The sequence below is a fragment of the Salvelinus namaycush genome, chromosome 10, assembly GCF_016432855.1.
Source record: "Salvelinus namaycush isolate Seneca chromosome 10, SaNama_1.0, whole genome shotgun sequence".
Classification (NCBI taxonomy): Eukaryota; Metazoa; Chordata; class Actinopteri; order Salmoniformes; family Salmonidae; genus Salvelinus; species Salvelinus namaycush.
Window position 1 is genome coordinate 42,868,552 of NC_052316.1, and position 15,357 is coordinate 42,883,908.

Below are 15,357 nucleotides of genomic sequence, written 5' to 3' on the forward strand. Positions count from 1 at the left end.
TGTATGGATAAACCACTTCTCCATCTTTTTGGCCCTATAACAAAGAACAAACAGCAAAAAACATATACATGATAAAATTCAAATCTTAGAATCAACTACTAAAGACTACCAGAACCCACTGGATTATCCAATTATATTGAATGAACTACAGAACAAAATACAAACCCACCAACCAAAAAACGCCTGTGGGGTTGATGGTATCCTAAATTAAATTATAAAATATACAGACCACAAATTCCAATTGGCTAAACTTAAACTCTTTTACATCATCCTCAGCTCTGGCATGTTGCCCAATATTTGGAACCAAGGACTGATCACCCAAATCCACAAAAGTGGAGACACATTTGACCCCAATAACTACCATGGGATATGCGTCAACATCAACCTTGGGAAAATCCTCTGCATTACCATTAATAGCACACTCCTACATTTCCTCAGCGAAAACAATGTACTGAGCAAATGTCAAATTGGCTTTATACCAAATTACCGTACGACAGACCATGTACTCACCCTGCAAACCCTAATTGACAAACAAACTAACCAAAACCAAGGCAAAGTCTTCTCATGCTTTGTTGATTTCAAAAAAGCTTGACTCAATTTGGCATGAGGGCCTGCTATACACATTGATGTAAAGTAGTGTTGGGGGAAAAACACAAGACATTATCAAATCCATGTACACAAACAACAAGTGTGCAGTTCAAATTGGCAAAAAACAAATACATTTCTTTTCACATGGCCGGGGGGTGAGACAGGGAGGCAGCTTAAGCCCCACCCCCTTCAACGTATATATCAACGAATTGGCAAGGGCACTAGAACAGTCTGCAGCACCTGGCCTCACCCTACTAGAATCTGAAGTCAAATGTCTACTGTTTGCTGATGATCTGGTGCTTCGGTCCCCAACCAAGGAGTGCCTACAGTAGCACCTAGATCTTCTGCACAGATTCTGTCAGACCTGGGCCCTGACAGTAAATCTCAGTAAGACAAAAATAATGGTGCAAAAAAAGGTCCAGTTACCAGGACCACAAATATAAAATTCCATCTAGACACCGTTGCCCTAGAGCACACAAAAAACTACACATACCTCGGCCTAAACATCAGCGCCACCGGTAACTTCCACAAAGCTGTGAACAATCTGAGAGACAAGGCAAGAAGGGCCTTCTATGCCATCAAAAGGAACATAAAATTCGACATACCAATTAGGATCTGGCTAAAAATACTTAGAACCCATTTCCTTTTATGGTTGTGAGGTCTGGGGTCCGCTCACCAACCAATAATTCACAAAATGGGACAAACACCAAATTGAGACTCTGCATGCAGAATTCTGCAAATTATCCTCTGTGTACAACGTAAAACACCAAATAATGCATGCAGAGCAGAATTATGCCGATACCCGCTAATTATCAAAATCCAGAAAAGAGATGTTAAATTCTACAACCACCTAAAAGGAAGTGATTCCCAAACCTTCCATAACAAAGCCATCACCTACAGAGAGGTCAACCTGAAGAAGAGCCCTCTAAGCAAGCTGGTCCTGGGGCTCTGTTCACAAACACAAACATATCCCACAGAGCCCCAGGACAGCAACACAATTAGACCCAACCAAATCATGAGAAAACAAAAAGATAATGGAAAGAATGGAAAGAATTTACAAAAAAACAGAGCAAACTAGAATGCTATTTGGCCCTAAAGAGAGAGAACACAGTGGCAGAATACCTGACCACTGTGACTGAACCAAAATTTAGGAAGGCTTTGACTATGTACAGACTCAGTGAGCATAGCCTTGCTATTGAGAAAGGCCGCCGTAGGCAGACTTGGCTCTCAAGAAAAGACAGGCTATGTGCACACTGCCCACAAAATGAGGTGGAAACTGAGCTGCACTTCCTAACCTCCTGCCAAATGTATGACCATATTACAGACACATATTTCCCTCAGATTACACAGACCCACAAAGAATTTGAAAACAAATCCAATTTTGATAAACTCCCATATCTATTGGTTGAAATATCACAGTGTGCCATCACAGCAGCAAGATTTGTGATAATTAGGAGAGCATAGAATCAGTTAGCCCAAAGCCATGAGATAGACTATAGCAAATCAACTCCTGCTCAACTATACTTGGCACCCTCTCCTTCATCTCTCTCTTCTATCTCTCTCTCTCTTCCCTCCCTCTTTTCCGTCTCTCTCTTTCATTCCTCTCTTCCGTCTCTCTCTCTCGTCTCGCTCTCTTCCGTCTCTCTCTCTCTTCCCTCTATGTCTTCCGTCTCTCTCTCTCTCTTTCATTCCTCTCTTCCGTCACTCTCTCTTCCCTCCCTATCTTCCCTCCCTCCCTCTCTTTCTCTCTCTCTCTGTGTTCAGAGAGCCTAGAGACAACACTGTCACACGTCCTACCCCATTCAGATGAAGAGCCTGATGAGTGGTCGGTTAGCACGCACAAGTTAGCACGCACACTCACACATTTAGTTACGCTAGTCTGGATCTCAACAGTACATTACACATGCAGTCCCCCTGACATTACTGCCAGGAGACAGAGTTCAGAGGAAGAACTTGATGGGCGGTGGGTTAGCATGCTAGTCTGAAAGAGGGCATTACTGCCAGGAGACAGAGTTCAGAGGAAGAACTTGATGGGCGGTGGGTTAGCATGCTAGTCTGAAAGAGGGCATTACTGCCAGGAATATGAAACTCACTTAGTGTACACACAGGTAATCAATGCAAACGTATGTGAGTCAATCAATGTATCTGGACCTTAAATCCTGTGTTAGTCTTGCCATCACTACTTCTAGTGTCCCCATGCCAAATTACACTATTACTAAAATAGGGTCCATTTTAGAGTGTATAACCTCATCTAATTACATGATGTGTTTAAAGAGAGACAAATTTAACCACTCCATGCTACAAACACACGGGTGCAGAGTGACGCACGCTCAGTTTCTCCCAGCTGTCTCTGTAACATCTGCAGCTCCTGGTGAACCTCTGCCAGGGAGAAGGCCCCAGGCCTGCTTCCATGGTAACGGGGTCGCAGGGTTGCAGTTTGGAGGTTGAAGGACAAGGGGACTCTCTGAGAGGAGAGGTCGGAGTGGTAGCGGGGATGGGACTGGGGCTGGGACTGGGGCTGGGACTGGGGCTGGGACTGGGGCTGGGACTGGGGATGGGGATGGGTGGGGAGAGAACTGGACACTGGTCCACTGTAGAGGTCTGGAGGTACAGAGGAGAAATACATATGAGGACAGAGAGAAAGGAGAGGACAGAGATAAGAAGAGAGGACAGAGAGAAGAAGAGAGGACAGAGAAGAAGAGAGGACAGAGAGAAGAAGAGAGGACAGAGAAAAGAAGAGAGGACAGAGAGAAGAAGAGAGGACAGAGAGAAGAAGAGAGGACAGAGAGAAGAAGAAGAGAGGACAGAGAAGAAGAGAGGACAGAGAGAAGAAGAGAGGACAGAGAGAAGAAGAGAGGACAGAGAGAAGAAAAGAGGACAGAGAAGAAGAGAGGACATAGAGAAGAAGAGAGGACAGAGAGAAGAAGAGAGGACAGAGAGAAGAAAAGAGGACAGAGAAGAAGAGAGGACATAGAGAAGAAGAGAGGACAGAGAAGAAGAGAGGACATAGAGAAGAAGAGAGGACAGAGAGAAGAAGAGAGGACAGAGAGAAGAAAAGAGGACAGAGAAGAAGAGAGGACATAGAGAAGAAGAGAGGACAGAGAGAAGAAAAGAGGACAGAGAGAAGAAAAGAGGACAGAGAAGAAGAGAGGACAGAGAGAAGAAGAGAGGACAGAGAAGAAGAGAGGACAGAGAGAAGAAGAGAGGACAGAGAAGAAGAGAGGACAGAGAGAAGAAGAGAGGACAGAGAAGAAGAGAGGACAGAGAGAAGAAGAGAGGACAGAGAGAAGAAGAGAGGACAGAGAGAAGAAAAGAGGACAGAGAAGAAGAGAGGACAGAGAGAAGAAAAGAGGACAGAGAAGAAGAGAGGACAGAGAGAAGAAAAGAGGACAGAGAAGAAGAGAGGACAGAGAGAAGAAAAGAGGACAGAGAAGAAGAGAGGACAGAGAAGAAGAGAGGACAGAGAGAAGAAGAGAGGACAGAGAGAAGAAAAGAGGACAGAGAAGAAGAGAGGACAGAGAGAAGAAAAGAGGACAGAGAAGAAGAGAGGACAGAGAGAAGAAGAGAGGACAGAGAAGAAGAGAGGACAGAGAGAAGAAGAGAGGACAGAGAGAAGAAGAGAGGACAGAGAGAAGAAGAGAGGACAGAGAGAAGAAGAGAGGACAGAGAGAAGAAGAGAGGACAGAGAGAAGAAGAGAGGACAGAGAAGAAGAGAGGACAGAGAGAAGAAAAGAGGACAGAGAAGAAGAGAGGACAGAGAGAAGAAAAGAGGACAGAGAAGAAGAGAGGACAGAGAGAAGAAAAGAGGACAGAGAAGAAGAGAGGACAGAGAGAAGAAAAGAGGACAGAGAAGAAGAGAGGACAGAGAGAAGAAGAGAGGACAGAGAGAAGAAGAGAGGACAGAGAGAAGAAAAGAGGACAGAGAAGAAGAGAGGACAGAGAGAAGAAAAGAGGACAGAGAAGAAGAGAGGACAGAGAGAAGAAAAGAGGACAGAGAAGAAGAGAGGACAGAGAGAAGAAAAGAGGACAGAGAAGAAGAGAGGACAGAGAGAAGAAGAGAGGACAGAGAAGAAGAGAGGACAGAGAGAAGAAGAGAGGACAGAGAAGAAGAGAGGACAGAGAGAGGAAGAGAGGACAGAGAGAAGAAGAGAGGACAGAGAGAAGAAGAGAGGACAGAGAGAAGAAGAGAGGACAGAGAGAAGAAGAGAGGACAGAGAAGAAGAGAGGACAGAGAGAAGAAGAGAGGACAGAGAGAAGAAGAGAGGACAGAGAGAAGAAGAGAGGACATAGAGAAGAAGAGAGGACAGAGAGAAGAAGAGAGGACAGAGAGAAGAAGAGAGGACAGAGAGAAGAAGAGAGGACAGAGAGAAGAACAGAGGACAGAGAAGAAGAGAGGACAGAGAGAAGAAGAGAGGACAGAGAGAAGAACAGAGGACAGAGAAGAAGAGAGGACAGAGAGAAGAAGAGAGGACAGAGAGAAGAAGAGAGGACATAGAGAAGAAGAGAGGACAGAGAGAAGAAGAGAGGACAGAGAGAAGAAGAGAGGACAGAGAGAAGAAAAGAGGACAGAGAAGAAGAAGAGAGGACAGAGAAGAAGAGAGGACAGAGAGAAGAAGAGAGGACAGAGAAGAAGAGAGGACATAGAGAAGAAGAGAGGACAGAGAGAAGAAGAGAGGACAGAGAGAAGAAGAGAGGACAGAGAGAAGAAGAGAGGACAGAGAGAAGAAGAGAGGACAGAGAAGAAGAGAGGACAGAGAGAAGAAGAGAGGACATAGAGAAGAAGAGAGGACAGAGAGAAGAAGAGAGGACAGAGAGAAGAAGAGAGGACAGAGAGAAGAAGAGAGGACAGAGAGAAGAAAAGAGGACAGAGAAGAAGAGAGGACAGAGAGAAGAAGAGAGGACAGAGAAGAAGAGAGGACAGAGAGAAGAAGAGAGGACAGAGAGAAGAAGAGAGGACATAGAGAAGAAGAGAGGACAGAGAGAAGAAGAGAGGACAGAGAGAAGAAAAGAGGACAGAGAAGAAGAGAGGACAGAGAGAAGAAGAGAGGACAGAGAAGAAGAGAGGACAGAGAGAAGAAGAGAGGACAGAGAGAAGAAGAGAGGACAGAGAGAAGAAGAGAGGACATAGAGAAGAAGAGAGGACAGAGAGAAGAAGAGAGGACAGAGAGAAGAAGAGAGGACATAGAGAAGAAGAGAGGACAGAGAGAAGAAGAGAGGACAGAGAGAAGAAGAGAGGACAGAGAGAAGAAGAGAGGACAGAGAGAAGAAAAGAGGACAGAGAAGAAGAGAGGACAGAGAGAAGAAGAGAGGACAGAGAGAAGAAGAGAGGACAGAGAGAAGAAAAGAGGACAGAGAAGAAGAGAGGACAGAGAGAAGAAGAGAGGACAGAGAAGAAGAGAGGACAGAGAGAAGAACAGAGGACAGAGAAGAAGAGAGGACAGAGAAGAAGAGAGGACAGAGAGAAGAAAAGAGGACAGAGAAGAAGAGAGGACAGAGAGAAGAAGAGAGGACATAGAGAAGAAGAGAGGACAGAGAGAAGAAGAGAGGACAGAGAGAAGAAGAGAGGACAGAGAAGAAGAGAGGACAGAGAGAAGAACAGAGGACAGAGAAGAAGAGAGGACAGAGAGAAGAAGAGAGGACAGAGAGAAGAAGAGAGGACAGAGAGAAGAAGAGAGGACAGAGAGAAGAAGAGAGGACAGAGAAGAAGAGAGGACAGAGAGAAGAAAAGAGGACAGAGAAGAAGAGAGGACAGAGAGAAGAAAAGAGGACAGAGAAGAAGAGAGGACAGAGAGAAGAAAAGAGGACAGAGAAGAAGAGAGGACAGAGAGAAGAAAAGAGGACAGAGAAGAAGAGAGGACAGAGAGAAGAAGAGAGGACAGAGAGAAGAAGAGAGGACAGAGAGAAGAAGAGAGGACAGAGAGAAGAAGAGAGGACAGAGAAGAAGAGAGGACAGAGAAGAAGAGAGGACAGAGAGAAGAAGAGAGGACAGAGAAGAAGAGAGGACAGAGAGAAGAAGAGAGGACAGAGAGAAGAAGAGAGGACAGAGCGAAGAAGAGAGGACAGAGAAGAAGAGAGGACAGAGAGAAGAAGAGAGGACAGAGAGAAGAAGAGAGGACAGAGAGAAGAAGAGAGGACAGAGAAGAAGAGAGGACAGAGAGAAGAACAGAGGACAGAGAAGAAGAGAGGACAGAGAGAAGAAGAGAGGACAGAGAAGAAGAGAGGACAGAGAGAAGAAGAGAGGACAGAGAAGAAGAGAGGACAGAGAGAAGAAAAGAGGACAGAGAAGAAGAGAGGACAGAGAGAAGAAGAGAGGACAGAGAAGAAGAGAGGACAGAGAGAAGAACAGAGGACAGAGAAGAAGAGATGACAGAGAGAAGAAGAGAGGACAGAGAAGAAGAGAGGACAGAGAGAAGAACAGAGGACAGAGAAGAAGAGAGGACAGAGAGAAGAAGAGAGGACAGAGAGAAGAAGAGAGGACAGAGAGAAGAAGAGAGGACAGAGAAGAAGAGAGGACAGAGAGAAGAAAAGAGGACAGAGAAGAAGAGAGGACAGAGAGAAGAAGAGAGGACAGAGAAGAAGAGAGGACAGAGAGAAGAACAGAGGACAGAGAAGAAGAGAGGACAGAGAGAAGAAGAGAGGACAGAGAGAAGAAGAGAGGACAGAGAGAAGAAGAGAGGACAGAGAAGAAGAGAGGACAGAGAGAAGAACAGAGGACAGAGAAGAAGAGAGGACAGAGAGAAGAAGAGAGGACAGAGAGAAGAAGAGAGGACAGAGAGAAGAAGAGAGGACATAGAGAAGAAGAGAGGACAGAGAGAAGAAGAGAGGACAGAGAGAAGAAGAGAGGACAGAGAGAAGAAGAGAGGACATAGAGAAGAAGAGAGGAGAGAGAAGAAGAGAGGAGGAAGAGAGAAGAAGAGAGGAGAGAGAGAAGAAGAGAGAGAGAGAAGAAGAGAGGAGAGATAAGAAGAGAGGAGGAAGAGAGAAGAAGAGAGGAGAGAGAGAAGAAGAGAGGACAGAGAGAAGAAGAGAGGACAGAGAGAAGAGAGGACATAGAGAAGAACAGAGGACAGAGAAGAAGAGAGAACAGAGAAGAAGAGAGAACAGAGAGAAGAAGAGAGGACATAGAGAAGAACAGAGGACAGAGAGAAGAAGAGAGGACAGGGAGAAGAGAGGACAGAGAAGAAGAGAGGACAGAGAGAAGAAGAGAGGACAGGGAGAAGAGAGGACAGAGAAGAAGAGAGGACAGAGAGAAGAAGAGAGGACAGAGAGAAGAGAGGACAGAGAAGAAGAGAGGACAGAGAGAAGAAGAGAGGACAGAGAAGAACAGAGGACATAGAGAAGAACAGAGGACATAGAGAAGAAGAGAGGACATAGAGAAGAAGAGAGGACAGGGAGAAGAGAGGACAGAGAGAAGAAGAGAGGACAGAGAGAAGAAGAGAGGACAGAGAAGAACAGAGGACATAGAGAAGAACATAGGACAGAGAGAAGAGAGGACAGAGAGAAGAAGAGAGGACAGAGAGAAGAAGAGAGGACAGAGAGAAGAAGAGAGGACAGAGAGAAGAAGAGAGGACAGAGAAGAAGAGAGGACAGAGAGAAGAGAGGACAGAGAAGAAGAGAGGACAGAGAGAAGAAGAGAGGACAGAGAGAAGAAGAGAGGACAGAGAAGAACAGAGGACATAGAGAAGAACAGAGGACAGAGAGAAGAACAGAGGACAGAGAGAAGAAGAGAGGACAGAGAGAAGAAGAGAGGACAGAGAGAAGAAGAGAGGACAGAGAAGAACAGAGGACATAGAGAAGAACAGAGGACAGAGAGAAGAAGAGAGGACAGAGAGAAGAAGAGAGGACAGGGGTACAGAAAGAGGTATGAGAAGAAGAGAGGACAGGGGTACAGAAAGAGGTATGCGAAGAAGAGAGGACAGGGGTACAGAAAGAGGTATGAGAAGAGGGAATGATGGTATGAGGGAAGAAAACACTTCAATGTCTGGACATGATATGACAAGTACAGTTTGGGGATACAGCGAAACTGACTTTAGCAACAATGTGTTGAATAAGGCAGTCACTTCCACTCCTCCCCCCTCTCCCTGTCTGTCTGCCTACCTGTCTGTGTCTGTGTGTCCGCTGACCGCTGCAGGCTGGGACAGCTGATGGAGGACTGGTGTCCGTGAGATGAACTGGTGGAAGGAGGGATGGAGGGGTGGCGTGACATGGGGACACTGTTACAGTGAGAATCTGAAATAAAAGAGAGATGAGGAATGATAAAATTACAGATGAGGTGTGAACTGTTGGTCATGCATTACAAGTGTGTGTGTGTGTGTGTGTGTGTGTGTGTGTGTGTGTGTGTGTGTGTGTGTGTGTGTGTGTGTGTGTGTGTGTGTGTGTGTGTGTGTGTGTGTGTGTGTGTGTGTGTGTGTGTGTGTCCCGTTTCAGGAAGCTAGGCATCTGTCGCACGTCACTACTTCACAGGAGAGGCATTTAAACATATATTTTTTTTAATCAACATGTGTTTTTGAATAGAAATGACGTCAGGAACATGTGAACTTTAATGTGCCTTAATAACAAACGTGTATTCCATCTGTAAATACCAATACAATTGTTCAATTATAAGCCTAGTCGGTTTGGATGGGCTCGACATGCCAGGAGAACAGTCTGGATTGGTCTGCCATGTATATTTGCATACTATTATTTGTACAGATGAACGTGGTACATTCAGGCGTTTGGAAATTGCTCCCAAGGATGAACCAGACTTGTGGAGGTCTACAATTATTTTTCTGAGGTCTTGGCTGATTTCTTTTCATTTTCCCATGATGTCAAGCAAAGAGGCACTGAGTTTGAAGGTAGGCCTTGAAATACATCCACAGGTACACCTCCAATTGACTCAAATGATGTCAATTAGCCCATCAGAAGCTTCTAAAGCCATGACATAATTTTCTGTCATTTTGCAAGCTGTTTAAAGGCACAGTCAATTTAGTGTATGTAAACTTCTGACCCACTGGAATTGTGATACAGTGAATTATAAGTGAAATAACAATTGTTGGAAAAATTACTTGTGTCATGCACAAAGTAGATGTCCTAACCGACTTGCCAAAACTATAGTTTGTTAACAAGACATTTGAATGACTCCAACCTAAGTGCATGTAAACTTCCGACTTCAACTGTATAACGTTAGCATCGAGAACTACAACAGTTGTGCTACTTTTCTCATAGTGTCTGGGTAAGCATCATCTAATATTTATCTGGACTCTTTCTGTTTTTGATATTGCTACTATGCAAATATGCAAGTAACCATTTCACTGTACCGTTTACACCTTCTGTATCCTGTGGATGTGACAAATAAACTTAGATTTTGTTTGATATAGTGTGTGTTTACCAGAGACGGTAATGTGAATAACAATAAGACCTGCACCAAAGTCAGACTAGGATAAAGGCCAAGGACTAGATAAAGTTTATTTTTACCTGGAGTTTTTCCTTATGGTAGGCTACTACTTTTACCACTTTTAGTCTTGAAATCGTTGGTTGTTTACTACACTACTCACTCTGTTTAGCACATGGCCTCACATGTGAATCCTTAAAGAGATGGGTGGGGCTGAGGCTTAAGAGGGTGTGAACGATGCTGAATTGGTGTAGACAAAGAAGAGCTCTCCAGTAGGTGTACCAAAACATTCAAGGGTCATTTTCTCAAAAGTGGGGTTACAAGTTTATCAACTTTCAAAGCAGAATTCCTTGCCTATTGTTCCTCAACTGCAGTGTATGATATACCATTTTCTAGCTCTGAGTCTCTATTTTTATAAAAAACACAATTTCAGATCTTGCTACATACATAGGACCAAATCCAGGTGGTGGGTCACATTTACCTGTACTGGCTCTAGTGGAGGCATGTCTGGCCTCCTGGCCATACTCACTGGCCGCGTCAATGTCTGAGCACGGCTCCAGATCCTCATTGGTGGAGCCCTGCTCATCGGACACAAAGGAGATCTGGTCTGATTGGTCGGTGGTGTCAGAGAGGGCGTGGCTACTGCATGGTGTGTCAGAACGAGGTTGATGCTGGGTGAGTTTGGCGCGGAGAGAATCGATCACGTTATCCTTCTGTTGGAGCTCCTTACTCAGCCTGTACACAAACAAAGAGGAGACCCTCAGTGATCTTGTCCTTGCCCACATAATAACAATACTCCTGCTCTCTAGTGACAGAAGGACAATCGGGACAAAACAGGCTTTTCAATAGCAGAGATGTCTAGATGTACAGTGGGCAGTGTCTGCATTGTGACACCACCAGAGAGTGCTAACAGATGTAGAAAACAAAGAATGATTAAGCTATTAGCTGTCCTGTTCTCTACAGACAGAGAAAGAGGCTTGGTGATCTGATCTGATCCTTCCTGAAGCTGCTTACTGCCCACAGACACAGTGCAGGGATTGACAAAGACACAGAGACACAGACAGGCAGAGATCAGCACAGACACAGAGACACAGACAGGCAGAGATCAACATAGACACAGAGACACAGACAGGCAGGGATCAACACAGACAGGCAGAGATCAACACAGACACACAGACAGGCAGAGATCAACATAGACACAGAGACACAGACAGGCAGAGATCAACACATATACACAGACAGTAGGTAACCACTGGCAACTCACTCAAGATCATATACGGTAAGTTTGGATGCATACATGTAATCGTAACAAGCAGAATGTGATAAACACACACACACGCACACACACACACATCCTGTTCCCCCTCAGCTGAATTAATTAATTGATAGCAGCACCCTGGGTGAAGGTCGACTCACCAATCCAAACCTGATCCCTCCACACACACACACACACACACACACACACACACACACACACACACACACACACACACACACACACACACACACACACACACACACACACACACACACACACACACACACACACATTGCCTTCTCTTCTGAAGGACTTACTGTATAATACACAGTTAGCGATTACTATCACTCTGATAACTATCACTCTGATAACTATCACTCCGATTACTATCACTCCGATTACTATCACTCGGATTAGTATCACTCGGATTACTATCACTCTGATAACTATCACTCTGATAACTATCACTCCGATTACTATCACTCCGATTACTATCACTCGGATTAGTATCACTCGGATTACTATCACTCTGATTACTATCACTCTGATTACTATCACTCTGATAACTATCACTCTGATTACTATCACTCTGATTACTATCACTCTGATTACTATCACTCTGATTACTATCACTCTGATTACTATCACTCTGATTAGTATCACTCTGATTACTATCACTCTGATTAGTATCACTCTGATTACTATCACTCTGATTAGTATCACTCTGATTACTATCACTCTGATTACTATCACTCTGATAACTATCACTCTGATTACTATCACTCTGATTACTATCACTCTGATTAGTATCACTCTGATTACTATCACTCTGATTACTATCACTCTGATTAGTATCACTCTGATTACTATCACTCTGATTACTATCACTCTGATTAGTATCACTCTGATTACTATCACTCTGATTACTATCACTCTGATTACTATCACTCTCATGTTACTAGAAAAATAAATGTATGCTTCTTTCTGTCTTACTTTTCCATCTGCCTGTGCAGGGCCTTTCTCTCTCTGTCAGTGTGTTTTCTATACAGGGCCAGTTCTCTCTCCTGGGCCCTGCTCTCCCACAGAGAGAAAGAGAACAGAGAGTCTCTGTACAGAGGGCTGCTTTTAGACAGCATGGCCTTCCACAGAGGAGCCATTGGCCTGGGCCCACTGCTCGCCTGGCCAGTCTTCCCCACCAAAGGCCCTCCTCCCTGGGCTAGAGAGCCTCCATCCTGGCCTTTCTGCTGCTCCCGTTCCTCCTGCTCCTCCTCCTTCACACCAGGGAGACAGTTGTTGTCCTCGTCCTCGTTGTGGGGGGTCGTCGCCGTGGCAACGCCTCTCAACTGGGTCTCTATGGTAACCAGGCAGTGCTCATTCGCTTAATGATGAGGTCGTGATCCCCGGAGTGGTAGGTAGGTCATGGGAAGGGGAATGTGCCAGAAACCATGATGGAGGTAGGGAGGACTGGTCATGAGCAATCAGGTGAAAAGCTATGTAAATCCCCAGATTAGGCCCAGAGACAGAGACGTGCTCACTGTATCCACAGCAGCCGCTGTGACTGTGACTAGCGTGGTCTCCTAAGCAGATTCTGACCCAGGCCAGTTTGGTCCAGTACAGACAAGCCCAACAAGGTCCCAGAAATCCCAAATCTGCTGTGCAGTAATTTAGTTCAGGTGGCGTTTCCCTTCTCTTTAACCAAGTGGTCTTTCCAATGCATTTCCTCTGTCTCTGCTGTAAAGAACCACTGGTAGTGTTACTGTTTGCTGGTGGGCTGGTACAGCAGGAGGAGAGTAATTCACTGCGCTGTGACTCAGTCTCACACTGCCTGAGGAAAGTAGTAGCACTGTCTCTCTTCCTATCTATCTCTCTCTCTCTCTTCCTGTCTGTCTCTCTCTTCCTGTCTGTCTCTCTCTTCCTGTCTGTGTCTCAAATAGTTCCCTCCTTCACTTTTGTTTTCAAATCCAAGCTTCCAAAAACTTTTGCTGGACCTCGGGAAGGAAGAGGGAGCTTCTGTTTCTTCCCTCTTTTCCCACCAGCAGCCAAACACAACACGGAGCGACCGGAGACAGTGGTGTTTCTCTCCCAGGGAAGGAGAGATAGGAGCGGGATGTTAGGCGGGTGTATCCAGGCCTAGGGGCTGCACTAGGAACCCACTGTAGTCAGAGGAGAGAGAAGCTCAGTGACCGAGAGGCTGAATGGTCAAACATAAAGAGTCAGATAACCCTAGTCAGCCTTCTGTGTGTTTTATAACTCACACTGCAGCGCTGGCCCAAAAACATGGCCCCATTCGACCCTTTGTTAAATGTTCTGTGGACCACTCTGTCTGCAGGTCCTGGAATGTGAATCTGTTTCTCAAAAAAACAATTCTTGTTACATTTTATTTAAACTAACAGGATTTTTGAAGAGGTAGCGCACGTCAAAAAAGGAACACAAAATGTCTCTAAAATCCACAAAAAAACACAAGATTAAGATCCAAAGTAGAATTCCAGGTACTGTAGTCAATGCATCCCCTTTCAAAAAGTCCCAGGGTTCAGAGAATCCACCATTGTACATATCAGAGCCCTGATTCTCCGTAGCACTCCTGTAGTTTTACAGAATACTTAGACTGAGCTGGATGGTGCTCTATACAAGGCTTTGCTCTTCTCTTGCTCCCGCTCTCTGATTCACTCTCTTTCTCTCCATCTCTCTCTTTCTCTGTCTCACTCTCCCTCTCTCTCGCTCTCCCTTTCTCTCTCTGTGTCTCTCTCTCTCCAACTCTCTCCCCTGGCTCTCTTTCCCCCTGCCTCTCTCCTCCCCGCCTCTCTCTCTCCCCCCGCCTCTCTCTCTCCCACCCACCTCTCTCTCTCTCCCTGTCTCTCTCTCCCCCCCGCCTCTCTCTCTCCCCCGCCTCTCTCTCTCCCCTGCCTCTCTCTCTCTCTCCCACCCGCCTCTCTCTCTCTCCCCCGCCTCTCTTTCTCTCCCCCTGCCTCTCTCTCTCTCTCCCACCCACCTCTCTCTCTCCCTGTCTCTCTCTCTCCCTGTCTCTCTCTCTCCCCGTCTCTCTCTCTATCTCTCTGTAGCTTGAACTGCTCCTGACCCAGTTCACTGTACCATGAGGTCTTAATAACTTAACCTGATTAGTGCCCGTGTCAACACCCTGCTCTGAATCCAGCACTGCAGCAAGAGCCTGAGCCATGTTACATCACACACACACACGTTTTGTTCTTCTATCCTAGTGGGGACCTAAAATTGATTTCCAATCAAAGTCCTATTTTCTCTAACCCTAAACCTTAACCCTAAATCTAACCTTAACCCTAACCGTAACCCATAACCCTAACCACTAATCCCTACCCTTACCGTAACTCTAATTCTAACCTAACCCCTAAGCTTATAATAGCCTTTGTCCTCATGGGGATGTGGGACATGTCCCCATGAGGGAGAATTTTAGGTCCCCACAAAGATAGAAGAACCAACCCACACTCTAATACCCTCACGCACACGCACACACACGCACAAGGGAATCAAACCAATACAAATCCCCTCTTTTTTCTCACTCAATTACAGGCTCGTCCTAAATGAGTCGACTGGCACTAAACCACATTTAAGTCCTCCGTCGACTGGCACTAAAACACATTTAAGTCCTCCGTCGACTGGCACTAAACCACATTTAAGTCCTCCGTCGACTGGCACTAAACCACATTTAAGTCCTCCGTCGACTGGCACTAAACCACATTTAAGTCCTCCGTCGACTGGCACTAAAACACATTTGAGTCCTCCGTCGACTGGCACTAAACCACATTTAAGTCCTCCGTCGACTGGCACTAAAACACATTTGAGTCCTCCGTCGACTGGCACTAAACCACATTTAAGTCCTCCGTCGACTGGCACTAAACCACATTTGAGTCCTCCGTCGACTGGCACTAAAACACATTTGAGTCCTCCGTCGACTGGCACTAAAACACATTTGAGTCCTCCGTCGACTGGCACTAAACCACATTTAAGTCCTCCGTCGACTGGCACTAAACCACATTTAAGTCCTCCGTCGACTGGCACTAAACCACATTTAAGTCCTCCGTCGACTGGCACTAAAACACATTTAATTCCTCCGTCGACTGGCACTAAAACACATTTGAGCCCTCCGTCGACTGGCACTAAACCACAT

At 45.6% G+C, this 15,357-nt stretch overlaps 1 protein-coding gene across 3 annotated transcripts in view; it reads right to left on the bottom strand.

Annotated features, from left to right (window-relative positions):
* Positions 1–15,357, bottom strand: part of LOC120055042 (phosphodiesterase 4D interacting protein) — an 83,201-nt gene that overhangs the window by 24,570 nt on the left and 43,274 nt on the right. For 2 of the 3 annotated variants that reach the window (XM_039002900.1, XM_039002899.1), the window contains exons 25-26: positions 10,440–10,693; positions 8,686–8,817 (exon numbers count right to left, since the gene is read on the bottom strand). In XM_039002900.1, coding sequence (XP_038858828.1) covers positions 8,686–8,817; positions 10,440–10,693 — 386 coding nt within the window. Of the gene's footprint in view, positions 1–2,916; positions 3,190–8,685; positions 8,818–10,439; positions 10,694–15,357 lie in introns of all 3 variants that reach the window. The other variant, XM_039002897.1, reaches the window with a different exon arrangement.